Below are 19039 nucleotides of genomic sequence, written 5' to 3' on the forward strand. Positions count from 1 at the left end.
AGGGGGCTGGAGCACATGATTTATGAGGAGAGGCTGAGGGAACTGGGATTATTTAGTCTGCAGAAGAGAAGAATGAGGGGGAATTTGATAGCTGCTTTCAACTACCTGAAAGGGGGTTCCAAAGAGGATGGATCTAGACTGTTCTCAGTGGTAGCAGATGATAGAACAAGGAGTAATGGTCTCAAGTTGCACTGTGGGAGGTCTAGGTTGGATATTAGGAAAAACTTTTTCACTAGGAGGGTGGTGAAGCACTGGAATGGGTTACCTAGGAAGGTGGTGGAATCTCCATCCTTAGAGGTTTTTAAGATCAGGCATGACAAAGCCCTGGCTGGGATGATTTAGTTGGGAATTGGTCCTGCTTTGAGCAGGGGGTGGGACTAGATGATCTCCTAAGGTCCCTTCCAACCCTGATATTCTATATTTCTATGATTTTATCATTCTTATAATGCAGATATTTGTAATAAAAATATAAAGTGAGCACTGTACACTTTGTATTCTGTGTTGTAATAGAAATCAATATATTAAAAAATGTCCAAAATATTTAATAAATTTCATTGGCATTCTATTGTTTAACAGTGCAATTAATCGCGATTATTTTTTTTAATTGTGATTAATGTTTTTGAGTTAATCACGTGAGTTAACTGCGATTAATCGACAGCCCTATTACTGATATACTTCAAGGATAGTGTTGAAATCATGCTTGGTACAAACAGAAGATGTGGAACCGGAACTTAAAGAACCAAAATCGGTGCATCAGAAACTAGGCCTAAGTAGTGGGGCCTGGGCTAGTCTACCCACCATTCCCTCCCTGTCTGGGTCCTTAAAGAAAGACTCTGGAGGGAAAATAGCGAAGAACAGACAGAGGCCACTGGAGTGAGCTTCACCGCCATAGCTGCCCCCACCCCATCATCACCTGGGACCCTCGGCCATTGTCAGCCTGATCCTGAGCGATGTCCTGCCCAGATGGGCCAGAGAGAGGGGCCCAGAGGAAATCGCCACCCTACCGGCTCCAGCTGAATCCCAACCACCACCTGGGATGTCAGGATCAGACTGTAACAACAACAGCTCCAGACCAAGGCAGCTAACTGCTTCTCTTCTCCCCAGCAGGACAGTTATTGCCACCTTTGATACCTTCTAAGAGCTTGTCAAACACGGGGCTTTTCCTTCTCTCTACAGGGAAAGGGAACCAGGGTCATTGTTACAACACAACCCTTATTTCATGCTTTTCAAAGGCTTTACCTGTTCCTCCTTCTTTTGGTTACATGAAAGATTCAGAGGGTGTTTAATAGTGTGTTTGCCATGGCACGAAGCCAGCTCAGGCCCCTGTATGCCAAACCCCAAACCTTGTTTAACAACATTGAATGTTGGCCAGTGAAAGAGTTTAACAGCTTTAACTCTCTTCATCCATGAGATTAATTCACCAGTCCCTATAACACAGGATCATGTCGCCCTTCACTAGCTTTTGCTGAACTAAATAAAGGGTTTCTCAAATCGCTCGCTATAAAGCAGATTCCCCAGACCTCAGATTGTTTGTGTAGCTCGTTTCGGAGCCCTTTCCAGTTTGTGAATCGCCTGAATTTTGCCACATCTAAACCTAGCCCTGTATCTGCTGCTTCTACTGCTTGCAAGGGAGCACGAGTGATACAGCTTAGCGGGCAAGTGCATGAGTGACCGGCCAGAATAATTCTTGGGAGGAGTCACCTAATCTCATATAGTTGACACACTGCAAATACCTCACATAAGCAGACCTGTGAGAGCATCCCGCCCTGAACTGTATGGGAACCCTCTGCTATTCCATCCCAGAGCTCCCAGCACAGACAGACCAATGCACCCCTATCCTGACCTGCACCCCCTGCTATTCCACCCCAGAGCTCCCAACACAGACCAGTGCACTTCCGCCCTGACCTAATCCCCCGCTATTCCACCGAGCTCCCCACACAGACCAGTGCACCCCCAGCCTGACCTGCACCCCCCGCTCTTCCACCCCAGAGCTCCCAGCAGACAGATCAGTCCACCCCCACCCTGACATGCACCCCCCGCTATTCCACCTGAGATCCACACACAGCCCAGTGCACCCCCACCCTGACATGCACCCCCTGCTATTCCACTGCAGAGCTCCCCACACAGACAGACCAGTGCATCCCCACCCTGACCTGCACCCCTATTCCACCCCAAAGCTCCCCACACAGAGTGCACCCCCACCCTGACCTGCACCCCCCGCTATTCCACCCGAGCTCCCCACACAGACAGACCAGTGCACCCCCACCCTGATCTGTACCCCCTGCTGCTCCCCACAGACCAGTGCATCCCCCGACCTGCAACCCCTATTCCAACTCAAAACTCCCCACACAGACAGATCAGTGCACCCCCGCCCTGACATGCACCCCCTGCTATTCCACTGCAGAGCTCCCCACACAGACAAACCAGTGCACCCCCGCCCTTACCTGCACCCCCCGCTATTCCACCCCAGAGCTCCCCACACAGACAGACCAGTGCATCCCCACCCTGACCTGCACCCCCCGCTATTCCATCCGAGTTCCCCACAGACCAGTGCACCCCTACCCTGATCTGTACCCCCTGCTACTCCACCCCAGAGCTCCCCACACAGACAGACCAGTGCACCCCCCCTGACCTGCACCCCCTGCAGAGCTCCCCTCACACAGACAGACCAGTGCACCTCCACCTTAACTACATTTGCAACTCCACAGAGTTTTGAAAAGTCATATCTTGTACAACCTTGTTTTATCACCTAGCCTGCTCTTACCTCGCAGACTGCTGCAGGGCCACTCAGACCTCTTTGACCCGCTTCTTGCTAGGACTCGCCAGGGTTAACATTTAGAATTAAGCAGATGGGAATATATAAGACAAAAGGGGCTTGGCGCATGTGCTACACACAAATGTACTTTCAAATTCATGTTGGGGAATGGACTAGATTTCATATAAACATTGTCTTTAACCACCCACTAACAATCCCTAAATGCAATCCTTGGATGAGAACATGAGCCAAGCCCACCAGAGCTTTGTGCTCATGTGAACACATGCAGTTGACTGTCAGTATTCCAAACAGCAGGGCTCTCTAGCACTGGGGTTGTGTCGAACATCCACTCAGCCACATTTCGTATGATGAAAAAGGTCTTTTTTCTTGTGCATACTGCCGCAGACAGAACTCCAGGCTGCTCCGTGTCCTTCTAGAGGGAGGAGACATTTCTCCGTAGGTAGCCACAGGACAGGTCAGAAACTTGTCTCCAGGTTAAACAGTACAAAGGAAAGAGCCAGTGAGCATGCATGTTAATCCATTATTATTTATTAGCTGTACAGCAGTATATTCTCCTTCCCAGCTTTCAAACCCCATTACATATTTTATAACAGTTTTTTTTCTCATGTTGGCTTTCTAAAATAATGAAAAATATCACACAGTACAGCTAAGTACAAAAATGCATCAACCTAGAGTCTGATAGCTAAACTGATAGCTCTCTTAAAAGCGATACATAGAAGAAAAATTTGTTTGAAATCAGCAAGACTGAGGCTCTATAAAAAGCTTACATATTGTAACATGTGACAGTTCATATACAGGCATCATTTGTATTTCACATTATTCCTCTGCTGTCTTTTTATTAGAGATCCAAAATTGTATCATTACTGACCTAGTAAAATTTCCTGGCCCAGGTTTCCAGGGCTGCAGTGATCCACTTGCAAATCACCACTTCTGTCTTAACATAGGATTCATAAACACAAAACACAACTACAAAGTAGAGCAAAGAAAATGTAGTTGTGAAGTTATAACTGAAAAGGTTAATTATACAGGTTTTAAATGCCAGTTCCATGTGCTTTGAAACCAGATTTCATGGTTGGGCTTCCGTTGTTTTGCGACAATAGTCTGGGCACCTCTCTCTTCTACATGATCGGTTATCAACAACTTTTCCAACATTTACACTACCAATTCTCTTGTCACTTAATTTGCAAGTCATTAAAACATTGGGGTTTTCTTAATCTGCATTTTTTCATACCTCTTAATTAATGGAAAAAGATTAAAATGTAAAAAAAAAAAAAAAGTTATTTACAAGCTTGACCATTGCAGAAATGCTTTGCCCAGAGCAAAGCATAACGAGGACAGAAACCAGTTGGAGCATGCCAAAACTACCGTGTGTGGCCGACTCGGAGAACCGGAGCTAGTCAGTGGGGCAAAGCAAAACCAAAAGCATTTTAAAAGTCTAGAACCCTCCCCAGTCTGCATTTACAGTTAAAAACACTACTGGGAGAAGAAGGCTGGAGGACTTTGGGAACTCGAAGGGCAAGTCCAGAGTGGTGTACCACATACTCTAGTCAGGGCTTCCATTTTTCCACTTTTGTGTATTAAAACTTGTTACATGTAAACACTGTCCTTGGACCATCATTACAATGCAGTTCAGAGCAAAATGAATCGAGCATCTCACGGGGAAACCCTCAAGGACTCCAACATATATTCTAATGCTCCATGATCCTGTAACGCTAACATAAAACAGCAAGTTCTAGTTAAATCACATTCTAACATCATTTTGAAGTTTTATTTCCCAGTATGTTTGGTAAAATGGTCTAAAATGATGCATTTCCCAAAGCCAAGAAAAAAGGTAAAAGGAAAAATAGATTTGAGCCGTTTAAACACAGCCCAGGCCAGTTCAGTCAGCAAGCTTGGCCTTTTCCTCCATCACCGGTCCATCATGCTCAGAATCATCTCAGGAGTGAGATCTCCATTGGGGGCTTCCACTACGGCAGGCTGAGCTTCCTCTTCTTCCCCTACTGTTTCTGCATCAGGTTCTTTCTTTACTTCAACTATAATGTTTTCAATTGCACCAGTGTTCTGGTCTTCAACCTGAATGATTGCTGCAGCTAGCAAGGAAAAAAGGGATATATCAGAACACAGGTTTCACAGGCAGGGGGTATGTTAAAATAGATCCTCTTCAAAAGTGTTTTATAGAGTTGCTTTCCATGCCAGACAGTTTATTACTGAAACTGAATATAGAATATTAACCATCTTTTCACAAATTCAATCCTGGTTTACCAATGATAATCAGGACCCCAACATCTTAGCAGCATTTATGTGCTGCCAGAATCCACTGCTAAGCACTTCTCATTGTTGCAATATCATTTGAATTAGTACCCCAATTTTTTAGTAGAGTCAAGGTCAGCCCTGGGTTTCAGCAGTGCTCACTGGCCTGGAGGTTTACTAATGGGGTGAATGTAACTGTTTACAGCAGTGGTAAGAGAATCAATGCCCTGCACGAGAAGGGGCATTCAGCACAAGTTCAGTGATCCATACCCCATACATGGGAATTCACAAAGGCAATTTTCCAGGAACACAGGAGTCCAGCCTCTTCATGCCTGACCTCAAGAGGCACATGCTCCTCAGAATGGGGGGGGCAAAAATATGAGACCTACCTCCCACTCATCCGCAAGTATCACAAATTCCCTACACAGCTTCCCTGCAGCAGCCTCTACATGCAGTTGTGTTGCCAACACAAGTATCTGCTGTATGCTGACAGTTATGGGGCAACATATCTCCCCATGTAAGTATTCTCACCCTTCTCATCAAACTGTCTGTACTGGGCTAGCCCGATTATCCCTTCAAAACGTTTCTTCCTCTTACTTAATTGGTCTCTCAGAGTTGGTAAGACAACTTTTCATGGGTGGGTGGGTGTGTGTGTGTCCCCTCAATATATGTTCCATTCTATGCATCCGAAGAAGTGGGCTGTAGCCCACGAAAGCTTATGCTCTAATAAATGTGTTAGTCTCTAAGGTGCCACAAGTACTCCTGTTCTTTTTTGTAAATGTTTAGATAGACAGGATTCAGTGCCTTGTGGCACAGCACTTTTGGCCTTGAGTACACAGGAGGACAGTAGGTGGCAGCCATTCCTTGAAGAGGGGAACAGGCTCAGCCTTCAAGTGTGATTTATATGAATATTTTTCTTGGATTCTGTACAACCCTCTACTGGGCTTTAGTCTTACAACGTCACCCCTTTGGGCAAGGACCATGTCTACCTATGTTCATATAGCACCTAGCACCGAGAGATGCTCATTGTACTACCATAATGAACAATGTAATGAAAGTAGACACTAGTTTTTAGCATATGATCTGGGCTGCTTCGTAAACTTGATTATTATTGTTGTTACAAATTTTTAGTGGTTAATTCACCAGAGCACCTGGAAGCAATTTACACAGATAAGCATGTTAACCTGCGAAGAAAAGATAACTCTCCTCCCCTCCTTCACAGAACTGCCTCCGATGGATTAGCGCCATAACTCTGTCAGGAAATGCCTACACCAAAAGGAGTCTTGCATTGAGTCCTGCAGGCAGGATCTCAACCACGCTAAGGTGCCTCAGTAAAACGATACAGAGAGAGAGAGAGAGCATATTTTAAAAAGTACTCAGCTCCATGTTAAGGGCTTTTCCTTCACCCTCCCCTGGTTCTTGTCACACAGACAAAAAGCAGAAGACAGAAGTCCGACGTGCAGGCAATGCCATGTTTATTGGGGTTAATCAAGTAAGCATATCCATAGCTTTGTATGCCACAGAACCTTCCCAGTGTCCCTGTTCCCCCTCCTCTTTCTTAGCAGGCATAATTATACCTGTAGTGTAAACCCTTGGTCCTACCCCTTACCAATTTATGGTCATGTTCCATTTTGGAGGGTCTTGGGTCGGGGGCTGCAGCACCACCTCTTTTGTATCCCATGGTTAGGGCCCTACCAAATTCATGGCCATGAAAAACACACCATGGACTGTGAAATCTGGACTTCTGTGGGCTTTTACCCTATACTATACAGATTTCTCAAATTGTGGGCCCTGACCCCAAAAGGCAGTTGCACTGGGGTCACCAGGTTATTTTAGGGGGGTTACAGTATTGCCACCCTTACTTCTGCACTGTCTTCAGAACTTGGCAGCTGGAGAGCGGCAGCTGTTGGCTGGGCGCCCAGCTCTGAAGGGAGCGCCCTGTCAGCAGCAGTGCAGAGGTAAGGGTGGCAATACCGTACCAGTAAAACCCTTCCTTCTGTGTTACTGCCTTCAGAGCTGGGCGGCCAGAGAGTGGCGGCTGCTGACTGAGGGCCCAGCTCTGCAGGCAGCAGTGCAGGAGTGGCAATATCCTATCTTGCCATCCTCCTTACTTCTGCACCGCTGCTGGCAGTGGCTCTGCCTTTGGAGCTGGGCTCCCGGCCAGCAGCCGCCGCTCTCCAACCGCCCAGCTCTGAAGGCACCACTGTCACCAACAGCAACACAGAAGTAAAGGTAGCAGTACTGCAACCACCCCTACAAAAACATTGTGACCCCCGCTCCCACGACTCCTTTTTGGGACAGGACCCCTACAATTACAACACCAGGAAATTTCAGATTTAAATACAGTAACTCCTCACTTAAAGTCGTCCCGATTAATGTTGTTTCATTGTTACATTGCAGATCAATTAGGGAACATGCTCGTTTAAAGTTGTGCAATGCTCCCTTCTAACGTCGGCCTGCTTTGTCCACTGCTTGCAGGAAGAGCAGCCCGTTGCAGCTAGCTGGTGGGGGCTTGGAACCAGGGTGGACCGGCAGCCCCCCCCCGTCATTTCCCCGCTCCCCTAAGTTCCCTGTGCTGCAGCCACCCAGCAGGCTACCAATTGCCGGCAGTTCAGCTGCCTCACCCCCCACTGCCATGTGCTGTCCCTGCCCTCTGCCTTGGAGCTGCTTCCACTGACTCCTGCTTGCTGTGCAGGGGGGGAAGGGGGGGGGGAAGGGGGGTAATGTCAGGGTGTCCCCCTCCCCCTGCTTACCCCCTCTCCATATAGAGCAGGGAGGGGACAGGGACGGAGAGAGACAGAGAGCTTGGGGCAGCAGCTGCTGTCTCAACTTCCTGATCCACTTAAAAAGACAATGCACTTAAGAGTGGGTTAGCGTCCTTAAAGGGGCAGTGTGCATCTTTCTCTCTCTCTCTTTCCCACATACAAGGTATGTGTCTGTCTCTGTCCGCTATGCTGTCTCCCCTTCCTCATGTTCACTCTGCCTTGTGTGAGAGGCTACATTAACAACAATGTATTAACCTCTGAGGGCTCAGCCGAGTGCTAGTTCATCATTTATCAGCAAGGCATTCCCTGGGAAATATCCCACCCTCTTCCACCCTCTAACTTCACCACCTCAACCAAACTTCACAATCATCATAGCTGTGAACAGTATTAAATTGTTTGTTTAAAACATATACTGTGTGTGTGTGTGTGTGTGTGTATATATATATATTTTTTTTTTGTATGGTGAAAAAAATTTCCCTGGAAACTAACCATTTACATTAATTCTTATGGGGAAACTGGATTCGCTTAACATCGTTTCGCTTAAAGTCGTGTTTTTCCAGGAACATAACTACAACGTTAAGCGAGGAGTTACTGTAGCTGAAATCATGAAATTTAAATAGAAAATTATTTTTAAAAACCTCTGACCATGAAATTCCCAATTCCCTCAGCCTCTCCTCATAAGTCATGTGCTCCAGGCCCCTAATCATTTTTATTGCCCTCCGCTGGACTCTTTCCAATTTTTCTACATCCTTCTTGTAGTTTGGGGTCCAAAACTGGACACAGTACTCCAGATGAGACCTCACCAATGCCGAATAGAGGGGAATGATCACGTCCCTCGATCTGCTGGCAATGTTCCTACTTATTCAGCCCAAAATGCCATTAGCCTTCTTGGCAACAAGGGCACACTGTTGACTCATATCCAGCTTCTCGTCCACTGTAACCCCTAGGTCCTTTTCTGCAGAACTGCTGCCTAGCCATTCGGTCCCTAGTCTGTAGCAGTGCATGGGATTCTTCCGTCCCAAGCGCAGGACTCTGCACTTGTCCTTGTTGAACTTCATCGGATTTCTTTTGGTCCAATCCTCTAATTTGTGTAGGTCCCTCTGTATCCTATCCCTACCCTGCAGCATATCTACCACTCCTCCCGGTTTAGTGTCATCTGCAAACTTTCTGAGGGTGAAATCCACACCCTCCTCCAAATCATTAATGAACATATTGAACAAAACCGGCCCCAGGACCGACCCTGGGGGCACTCCGCTTGATACCAGCTGCCAACTAGACACGGAGCCATTAGATCACCACCCATTGAGCCCAATGGTCTAGCCAGCTTTCTATCCACCTTATAGTCCATTCATCCAGCCCATACTTCTTTAACTTGCTGGCAAGAATACTGTGGGAGACCGTATCAAAAGCTTTGCTAAAGTTAAGGAATAACATATCCACTGCTTTACCCTCATCCACAGAGCCAGTTATCTCCTCATAGAAGGCAATTAGGTTAGTCAGGCATGACTTGCCCTTTGTGAATCCATGCTGACTGTTTTGATCACTTTCCTCTCCTCTAAGTGCATCAGAATTGATGCCTTGAGGACCTGCTCCATGATTTTTCCAGGGACTGAGGTGAGGCTGACTGGCCTGTAGTTTCCCAGATCCTCCTCCTTCCCTTTTTTAAAGATGGGCACTACATTAGCCTTTTTCCAGTCATCCGGGACCTCCCCTGATCGCCATGAGTTTTCAAAGATAATGGCCAATTATCTTGAGAGAGGAGGTGAGGCAGGACTGTCCTTCATGTGTACGTTCTGTGAAAAAGTTCCTCCTCTACCTTGGTGGGTCCTGCGCTTATTGGCGGATTTGCTCGCATCACAGATTCACCACATGGGTCGGGAAACAGCCCGGAGACCTTCCCCTCTGGTAGAAGCCACAGTCCAGGTCAATTCCTCCTGTGTCTGATCAGGAGTTGCGAGGTTCGGGGGGAACCCGGGCCCGCCCTCTACTCCGGGATCCAGCCAAGGGCCCTGTGGACTGCAGCTGTCTAGAGTGCCTCCTGGTACAGCTGCGTGACAGCTACAACTTCCTGGGCTAGTTCCCCATGGCCTCCTCTCAGCACCTTCTTTATCCTCACCACAGGACCTTTCTCCTGGTGTTTGATAATGCTTGTACACCTCAGTCTTCCAGCAATATGTCTTCTCACTCTCAGCTCCTCATGCCTCTTGCTCCCAGCTCCTTGCATGCATGCCACAAACTGAAGTGAGGTCCTTTTTAAACTCAGGAGCTCTGATTAGCCAGCCTGTCCTAATTGATTCTAGCAGTTTCTTAAGTGGCTCCAGGTGTCTTAATTATCCTGCCTGTCTTAATTAGTTCTAGCAGGTTCCTGATTACTCTAGTGAAGTCCCTGCTCTGGTCACTCAGGGAACAGAAAACTACTCATCCAGTGACCAATATATTTGCCCTCTACCAGACTCCTGTACCCCACTGGTCTGGGTCTGTCACAGTTCGTATATTAAACTCCCACTCTACCCAGCTACACTTTAGCTCTCTCCCTTATCTCTTTTCACCCCATCTTGTTGTGGGCAGATGTAACATACAGTGTCTTAGTTCACACAAACAGTAACTCCTCCCTTAAAGTCATGCCGGTTAACATTGTTTCGTTGCTGATCAATTAGGGAACATGCTCGTTTAAAGTTGTGCAACGCTCCCTTCTAACGTCCCTGCTTTGTCCACTGCTTGCAGGAAGAGCAGCCCGTTGCAGCTAGCTGGTGGGGGCTTGGAACCAGGGTGGACTGGCAGCACCCCTATCAACTCCCTGCTCCCCTAAGTTCCCTGTGCAGCAGCTGCCCAGCAGGCTATCAATTGCTGTCAGTTCAGCTGTCCCTACCCCCGCTGCCATGTGCTGCTCCTGCCCTCTAGCTGCTCCCTGAGACTCCTGCTTGCTGTGCAGGGCGGGGGGGGGAGGGGAGGAGAAGAGGGGGGGCTAATGTCAGGGTGTCCCTCTCCCCCCTGCTTCTACACCCGCTTACCCCATCTTCCATAGAGCAGGAGGAACACATGACATCCCTCAGGATGGAGGGAGCTTGTTGGCAGCAGCTGCGGTCTCAGCAAGCTGATCTAATTAACAAGGCAGTCTACTTAAGAGTAGGGTCAGCATACTCAAAGGGGAAATGCACATCTCTCTCTTTCACACACGGTATGTATGTCTGTGATGCTGTCTCCCCTCCCTTGTGTTGGTGCTGCCTTGCAGAGTGTGAGTTAACCCTTGAGGGCTCAGCCAATTGCTAGTTCATCATCATTTAGCAATAAGGCATTCCCTGGGAAATATCCCACCCTCTGACTCCTCTACCCCAACCAAGCTTCACAATTGTCATCACTGTGTACCAGTATTAAATTGTTTTTTTAAAACTTAGAGAGAGTGTGTAAAATATAGTCTTTTGTCTGGTGAAAAATTTCCCCCTGGAACCTAACCCCCTCATTTACATTAATTTTTATGGAGAAGTTAGATTTGCTTAACATCGTTTTGCTTAAAGTTGCATTTTTCAGGAACATATCTACAACGTTAAGTGAGGAGTTACTGTATTAGTAAGAATATAAAAATACCAAAAGTCAAATGGACAAAGACCCCAAATTCAATCTCAGCCAAATATACAGGCCTGAATATTACATTATCTTCACTATCACTCCTAACACCCCATTCATTCAAGTGGAATGAAAAGCCTTAGGAAGGTGCACAGAGACCCACATGAGGAGCTGATCACACTGGATGCTACTCTGAAGGTCAGGCAGTAACTTACGCTGCGGTTGTTTTGGTTGGTTGGCTTTGCCTGGCGGCCTTCCTCTTCGTTTCTTAGCAGGAGGTGGTGCGGGAGCCACTGGCTCCACTTCCGGTTCAGCCTCAATTTCTACTGCTGTCTCCTCCTCATCTTCATTGTCATCCAGATCTGGTTCAGCATTTTCCTCTTTAAAAAACAGAAAGAAAACAGGATAAATCTTTGGTTTATGCTGGGCCAAAACATCAACCCTGGCTTTCTACAAGGAGTGAGAACCAACCCTTCATCATTCTGAGCTGGAATCAGCTCCCCAGCTCCACTCCAATGAAGGCAGCGAAGGCAAGTGAACCTGCTAGCGACAAGGAATTCATTAGAGGGATTTTCAATACTGAGTTATTCATCTTAGAAGGTTGGAACCTGAATCTCCCAGAAGAGGAAAAAGAAAACAAGGCCCCATATCCAGTACCAGTGATTACCGGTATCATTGTGAAACATTTTAGAACTCAAGGGGAAGAAAGGAGCAGGACGTTTGGGAACAATTCAGTTGCCAAGAGATGGCACCAGAATCCTCACTATTGTTACCCTGCTTCATTAGGATAGAGGGGGCTCAGAGAGACAGGAAGTCTCCCTAGCCATCTCTGGCTGAGGAAGGATTATCCAACACAGTATAGTCTCAGCAGTTTTGTCTGGTTTTAAGTGACTCATGATGGAGCCTCCACCTCTTTTCTTAAGAGACTACTCCAGCCTGACAAATCTCACTACTAGGAAATGATTTTCCAAACTTTTCTTGGAATAATTAATCTAATGGTTTTGATTTCTATCCCATTGGAGCATCCTAAACAATTCTACCTCCTCCTAAGTTCCTCCCTTCAGATGCTTGCATTAGATAATATGGTCAACACCCTTTTAACCCTTGAAACTCCTATGCTCAGCCCATCCTGCTGTGTAGAGTTGAAGGGAACAAGCTTCAGGAAAAGATGTGGTGAGAGTGAGGTTGTGTGGAGGGCAAAATGGCTGCGACCAACCTCTATGTAAGTGCCTCCCCTCTACAGAAGAATATACACAACCCGTTGCATGTGTGGAAAAGGGGGTGTGGCCAGTGGAGAAGCCACACTAAGCAGCAAGCTTCCATTAAACCAACTGTGGGAAAAATGCAATAAGAGCTGGAGCAAGTTAATGTCTGTAGAAGCACCCCTCCCCCAATCAGAAGGGTCCACAGAACAGCCCCGAACCAGTACAAATACTAGCCTGGCTGTGCTACGATGGCTACTGTTGGGTGAAGAATTCCTCCACAAGGCTGCCCAGAAGTCTTCTGGGCTCCACACTGCCACTGGTTCCACAGAGAGGGGGTGGTGGGGCCACTGCACAGATACCATGATGATTTTGCTCCCTTCTGTGACGTTTTGAATGGGAAGGGAAAATATAAACCTCAATCCACTGTATCTGGCTTTTGCTGTAATTCCTCTGTGTTGGTGTGCTGCTAGTGCTCAAGGCACCCAGTGCCACGTAACACCACAGAGCACACAAATATTCTAAATATAACCCTATCAGCATTGTAATGAGAGAAGCTATCATTATCCTGATTATGCTATGGATGTCCGCAGCCCCAGGTGCACTGGCTTTATTGCCACCATATCACATTGCAAACCCAGGTTTTGCTAGGTTGTTTGTTCTCACCACATTCCCACTCTCCAAACATTTCCCTCCCATTGAGTATGTGCGTGCTGTGGTATTTTACCCCAGGGTTATTAGATCCCAGACTAATACCAACTGTAATTGGGGAGGGAAAGAGACACACTAGAACAATTAAACATATTTGATATTTTCTGTTTATCTGCCCAATTTCATCACAGCTTTCCTCATGATAATTATGCATTACCAGTGGCACAAACATGTATAGCACTTAAGATCATTTTTTCAGCTGCAGGTTTAAGAAATAGTCTTCATGCAGCATGAATTTCATTGTGGGTGACGTAACTTCTCTGTGCAGACTGGGCTAGGAACTCCTGCCCACGTGCTGTACATTTCACATTAGCGTATTACCTCTGTGCATTCTGACTCCTTGGAAAGTCCAGACACTTTGCATTCCATTTGTCAGGAAGTATTTTCAGCCCCTTGTGAAACCTCTAAAAAGTATTCAGTACATAATAAGTCTTGGTTCAGCCACCACTCTTCTAGCAGAGATTTTTGGCCAGCCTACCCCACACAGCTCCTTCCTAACCTGGAGAGTGTGCACTACTGGACAAAATAAAATTCTTTATACAGCTGATAGTTTCTACCACAAGACTTCTCTTGCTGTAGGCTCTTCTCTTTGCCTCTAAGACATAGCTTATCTTTTAAGGACTTGTGTTACTATGAAACTTTACAATTGAGGTTTGCACAGTAAGCACTATTTTGACCCCACTTTTCTAACTTCCTGAAAAAGCCTTTTCCACCAGACATTTCTCATGCAGGTTCTGTCAGGAAGATGACTTTTTCCCTTGGACATTAACTACATAAGCCATCTTGAGGGTTTGACAAGGAGAGTCTTTGTTTTGGAAAATCATCTTTCAAATACTTGGTCTAGAAACACCAACTGTGTTTTCTTCAGTTGAGGACAGGACTTCAATACTTTTCCATTCAAAGTGGAAAAATTCAGAGTGCAGGCAAACAGTTTTTGAGTTATCGACTATAAAACATTCCATTGGGTCCTGGAAGCGTATATAAACTGACTGTTAACCCTTTAGACATCAGTGCTAATCTCCATTCTCAGCCAGTATGTGCTGGCTGCCAGCGATCCTATCAAGTCCTGCTCCTGGTTGTCAGTGTGCAAGTGAACACACATGAATGCTTCCCACTAGGAGAGAGAGAGAGAGTCAGGTGGCAGTGGACTCTACCATCAACCCCTTGCAACTCTACCCTTCAGTTCACCTGAACAATTAGGAAAAACAGTCCAGAGCTGTAAGTGGTTCCCGCGCCTCTCCCTGACTTGCAGCTGGGCTTCTGCTTCAGAAAATTTTCACCACCCCCTACAGGAGTTCAATGACTCAATGGCAAATTTGTTAATCAGTTGCGCAAAACCAGGGTCATCTGGGACTTTGAATGGAGCATGTGCATGTATATATTATTGTATACAGTCCAACCCTGGAACCCAGCACAAACACAAAGGTGCCAATTTATTTAATAGATGGAAGCTACAGACCCTGGGTAGCTTAGGAAGCAGAAAGTAGGCAGGCAGGACAACTGGACACCTTGAGAGTAGGAGTGAAAGAGATGAGCCTCTTTCCAATTAGTCATGTCCTGGAAGAAGACAGGGATGATAACTCATGCCCTACTTCTCCAGCAGGTGCAATCCTCTCTGCGCTAGGGTGCATGCCACCCCAGCCTAATCTGTTCGCTTGCCAGCTAGCTCCCAACTTTCCAGGTGCCAGAACCAGCTTGCAGAGTGTGTAAGCTCTCAATTGGTCAGAATCCAGGAATTTATGAATGCAAAAAGTGCTCTCCTGGTAAAAAGATTTAGCCACGTTCTAAAAGAAACAAAGTACATTAATTCCCAAGCAAGGAGTGAGTGGCTGGGGCATTGGTCTGGTATTCAGAAGACCAGCATTCTATTTCTGGCTCGGCCACGGATCTTCAGCGTGACCTTGGACAAGTTATTTCCCCTCTCTGGGGCTGTTTTTCCTCATCTGTACTGTGCCTAGCATCATGAGGCCCTGATGCCTCCAGATGCTACAGCAATACAAATAAATACAATAAAACTAAATAAAGTTAAGATATTTCAACTGATTCAGAACATTGGAAGGTGCTACTTATTTTAAAACAACTACACTTAGAAAGCCAGAGAATTCTGAACTCGCGTTCTATGAAACCTCAACTCTGACTATCAAATCCCATCCTCTGTCCACAGGAAACCACCTTCCTTCCAGTCACTGTATGTCATCTCCAAAAGTCCTCACCTCGTCTACTGTAAAGAGAAATTAAGAGCCACTGTCTACTAGCACAGACTCTCCTCCAGATCAGCTACTCATTCACACGGCGCACAGCAACACCATTTCTTATCCTTATACAATACAGAACATCCACCCCACCTAAAATTGCGCCAGAAGCCAGAGAAACCCACTTACTACATACTGTAGCTAGAAGCCTCATTATCTACCTCATTAATCCCCATCCAGCAGTAAAACTCTATCCTTCAAAAGAGCCTGAGCTGCATCTTTGCCCTATCCACGACACAAACTGGCCCCAAAAGCCAGTCTCAATAGCTGGACTATATTGAGACACATGTAGAACATAGGCCATTTACAGTTGTAGTCAGGGATGGTAAAAATGCAAGTTGTTATACTTATATGTGTACACTCACACCATATAGCATTCCAGGGGGAATGAAATGCACGTACAATGACTATGTTGTAGACTTCCAGTGAAAACAGTCTTGACTAGTAAGGTACCAATAGAAAAGAGATGGTTTACTACAAGCTCGTACAAAAGGCTAGGTATATTTACGCAGTGCTCTTACCACTATCAGAGGAATCTTCTTTTTTAGAACGCATCTTTCTCTTTCTCCCACGTTTTCCCTTCTTAGGCTCCCCTCCATTCTCTCCTTCTACACCATCTGGGCCAGAACAATTATCTGCATGTCTAGCCATGGTGTTCTAATCAGGGAAAGGAAAACAAACACTGAAATCAAAACCAGGTAGCAGGCCTGTATTTACAAGCCAAGTTGTACTTTTGATAGCCTATTCCTTACAAAAAATAAATTAAAAATTCCCACTTATGTAGAATCCAGAGAAACCAGTGATTGTGTTAATGTATGTTTATTTTGAGTTTTGCCATCAACTGTCTTTTTAGTTTCCTTAGGTGGTTATTGCTGCAAAGAATACACTAGATCTAAGTGTGAGCTGCGTCCAGCTCCCCTCTCAAACACACGCTTACAGCTTGTTTTATGGAACAGCCTCCCTCCCCTTACAGAGATCAATTCAAATCGGGGTCTACTCACTTACCCTGCGAGTGAATGTTTTCCCACACTTTGAACAGACAAAGGCAGCAGGGACAAAGTTGGGGTCATGGTAACGTTTGAAGTGCATATCGAGGAGCTGTTTCTGACGGAAGGTTTTATCACAATGGCTACAGGCATAAGGCTTTTCTCCAGTATGGGTACGTTTGTGCATGATCATGTGCCGCTCCTGTCATTGAGAAGAGTAAGCAAAACACAGAGCAGTAATGAATATGAACTCAGACACATGAATGCAAAAGGTTAGCAGTTGTCATTAATAGGGGGAAGAGCCCTAATATTTCACTCTGAGAGCAGCATCTGGAAGGAGAGGGGAGGGGTAGATGCTCCTTTAGGTGAACTGGGACATCTCCATCCATGCTACATTCAGCTGCCAGGATCCTAGCTGCAGTTTCTTTCCCCTGTGCCATCCAATGCTCCAGTTCTGTGACAAACATATTCCATTCTTTGTCTTCTTTAGAAGATAATTTTTTAAAGAGACCCTTAGCTGGAAGGCTAAGGCCAGTGTAAAAGGGCACTACACTTTCCTATATCAGTCCTTAACATAGACGAAAAGAGAAGGCATCAAATTTGATCAGCTACCAAGATTAGTAGTTTCTTCTTTAATGTTTGATTTCTAGCCCACATTTGCTGTGCCTGGATGAGAATGCTGCTCTGGATGTTCACAAGGGCTGCGTGAACAGCCAACCTCTCTGGAAGCACCAGTAGGCTTACCTGTCTGCATGCATAATCACACTGGTCACACTTGAAGCGCTTCTCATTCTTGTGAGATTTCTGATGCTGGATGAGAGCGTATCGCTCGTGGAACACAGCATCACAGTAACGGCACTTCTTGCCCTGCTCAATGTAGGAATGCTGCTTTCGTAAATGAACTCCTAATAACACAAGAAAACGTCTTTAACCCTTTGCTCTCCTTACATTACAGCTGGCAAAGATATTCTCTTAATACCTATTCTCTTGGGTGCTTTTGTTATATAATCTGGTTGGAAGCTAGAAGCCTGGGGCCTATTAATACTTCGAAATTACATTAACAGCACCATGTATGATTAGCAATTTCTTCCTCAAATGTCTGTTTTCCTGTTCACCAAAAAGGTATGTTTCCATTGCCAAACTAAATGTACATACACTAATTTGCTGGGAAAGCCTCCAAGAACTAACAGCTCATTAATAAGCTCATTAAAATATCTGATTTATTAAACCACAAAACTATGTCCTATGAAGAGTAGGAGTTAAAATGCAAGGCAGGCAGATACTTTGGTACGTGGCAAAACGAGCACGGTAAAACAAGGAGAGTATCAGGCCAGAGTTTGGCGTTAGTGGTTTCTTTGCTTTTTGGGTTTCAATTGGACCCTTCCATTTACTATGGGCGGGCGGGGGGGGGGGGGGGGGGGGGGGCAGGAAAGAGAAAGAGAAAGAGGTTAAAAAGACCCCATACAATTGTGAAAGTGAGAAGAATAGATCATTCAAGTCAAAATGGCCAGGAACCCAGCCATGTTGGGCCACACTTCACCAGAGAACTACTGTCAACTCACTATCTTGTGACAATAACAGTTTATAAAACAAACCTTGAAAGACTTAACCATAGCAAAGGGAACTGCACTGCTACAATCCAGCAAGACTTTATTATCCCTGTCAGAACTCCACACAGTGTACAATGACTATCTCAAGTGATTTAATGTGCCGGATTTCTCTTCTATGAAAAACAGCAGAGGGACTGCTGCTCAGAAGACAGTCATTTCATTGCTCCAAGTTTAGTTTAGGACAGCATATTTTTGCCTTTAAACTCACTGAGCCAGTCTAATACCCTTAGATGGGCAGGGACAGCAAATTCTGTAGAGCCAGCAAGCAACATTTTTATTTTGGCTCAGTAAGCGCATGTCTATGGGCACCATACTGGCGGCCTGCTTTGTATTCTTGGTAAGCATGCTGCCACACTGGAACAGCATAAGAAGCAACCAATCGTTTTCACAGTAAGGGGTGGTTATTATAAATCAACAAATTACCGTTCAACACCACTCAGGTCAGTAAGTGTCATATTTTGCAACACTCAAGAATCTACCGCCTATGGAATTTAGTCTATATTAATCCCTGTGCCTTGTGAAAACTCCTCTATCAACTCTGGTCCGTTCAAAGACATTTTTCACCACCAGGTTAAGTGGTACTTACCTAAATCACTCTTTCTTGCTATGACAGTGTCGCAGTGGGGGCAGTGAAATTTGGCCACATTCTCTGTGTGCTTCTGTAAAATGTGCATTTTCATGGTGCCACTCTGGGTAAAGCGAGCATGACAGATGTAACATTCATAAGGCTTCTCTCCTTTAGCAAGGGAAGGAAAGAGTATTTAGTGCATGAAGTTAGTTTTATTAACCAGTCTTGTCTAATTAAAAATATACCTGAATTGGAAAGAACCGTCAAAATGTGGATTTGGTGGCACAATATTTTAGTGCTCTGGTGATCTATCCCTTTCATAGGCTAGAGGAGTTTAGGGAAGTCTCAGTCCCCT

At 45.7% G+C, this 19039-nt stretch overlaps 1 protein-coding gene across 4 annotated transcripts in view; it reads right to left on the reverse strand.

Annotated features, from left to right (window-relative positions):
- Window positions 1–3286: 3286 nt before the first annotated feature.
- CTCF (CCCTC-binding factor) overlaps window positions 3287–19039 on the reverse strand; it is a 57364-nt gene continuing 41611 nt past the window's right edge. For 3 of the 4 annotated variants that reach the window (XM_065567800.1, XM_005312256.5, XM_065567799.1), the window contains exons 6-11: window positions 18703–18852; window positions 17251–17411; window positions 16526–16708; window positions 16042–16177; window positions 11571–11735; window positions 3287–4866 (exon numbers count right to left, since the gene is read on the reverse strand). In XM_065567800.1, the coding sequence (XP_065423872.1) occupies window positions 4685–4866; window positions 11571–11735; window positions 16042–16177; window positions 16526–16708; window positions 17251–17411; window positions 18703–18852 (977 nt within the window). In that variant the 3' untranslated portion in view covers window positions 3287–4684. Of the gene's footprint in view, window positions 4867–11570; window positions 11736–12794; window positions 12940–16041; window positions 16178–16525; window positions 16709–17250; window positions 17412–18702; window positions 18853–19039 lie in introns of all 4 variants that reach the window. The other variant, XR_010592733.1, reaches the window with a different exon arrangement.

This window comes from Chrysemys picta, chromosome 14, assembly GCF_011386835.1.
Source record: "Chrysemys picta bellii isolate R12L10 chromosome 14, ASM1138683v2, whole genome shotgun sequence".
In the NCBI taxonomy this organism is placed as follows: domain Eukaryota; kingdom Metazoa; phylum Chordata; order Testudines; family Emydidae; genus Chrysemys; species Chrysemys picta.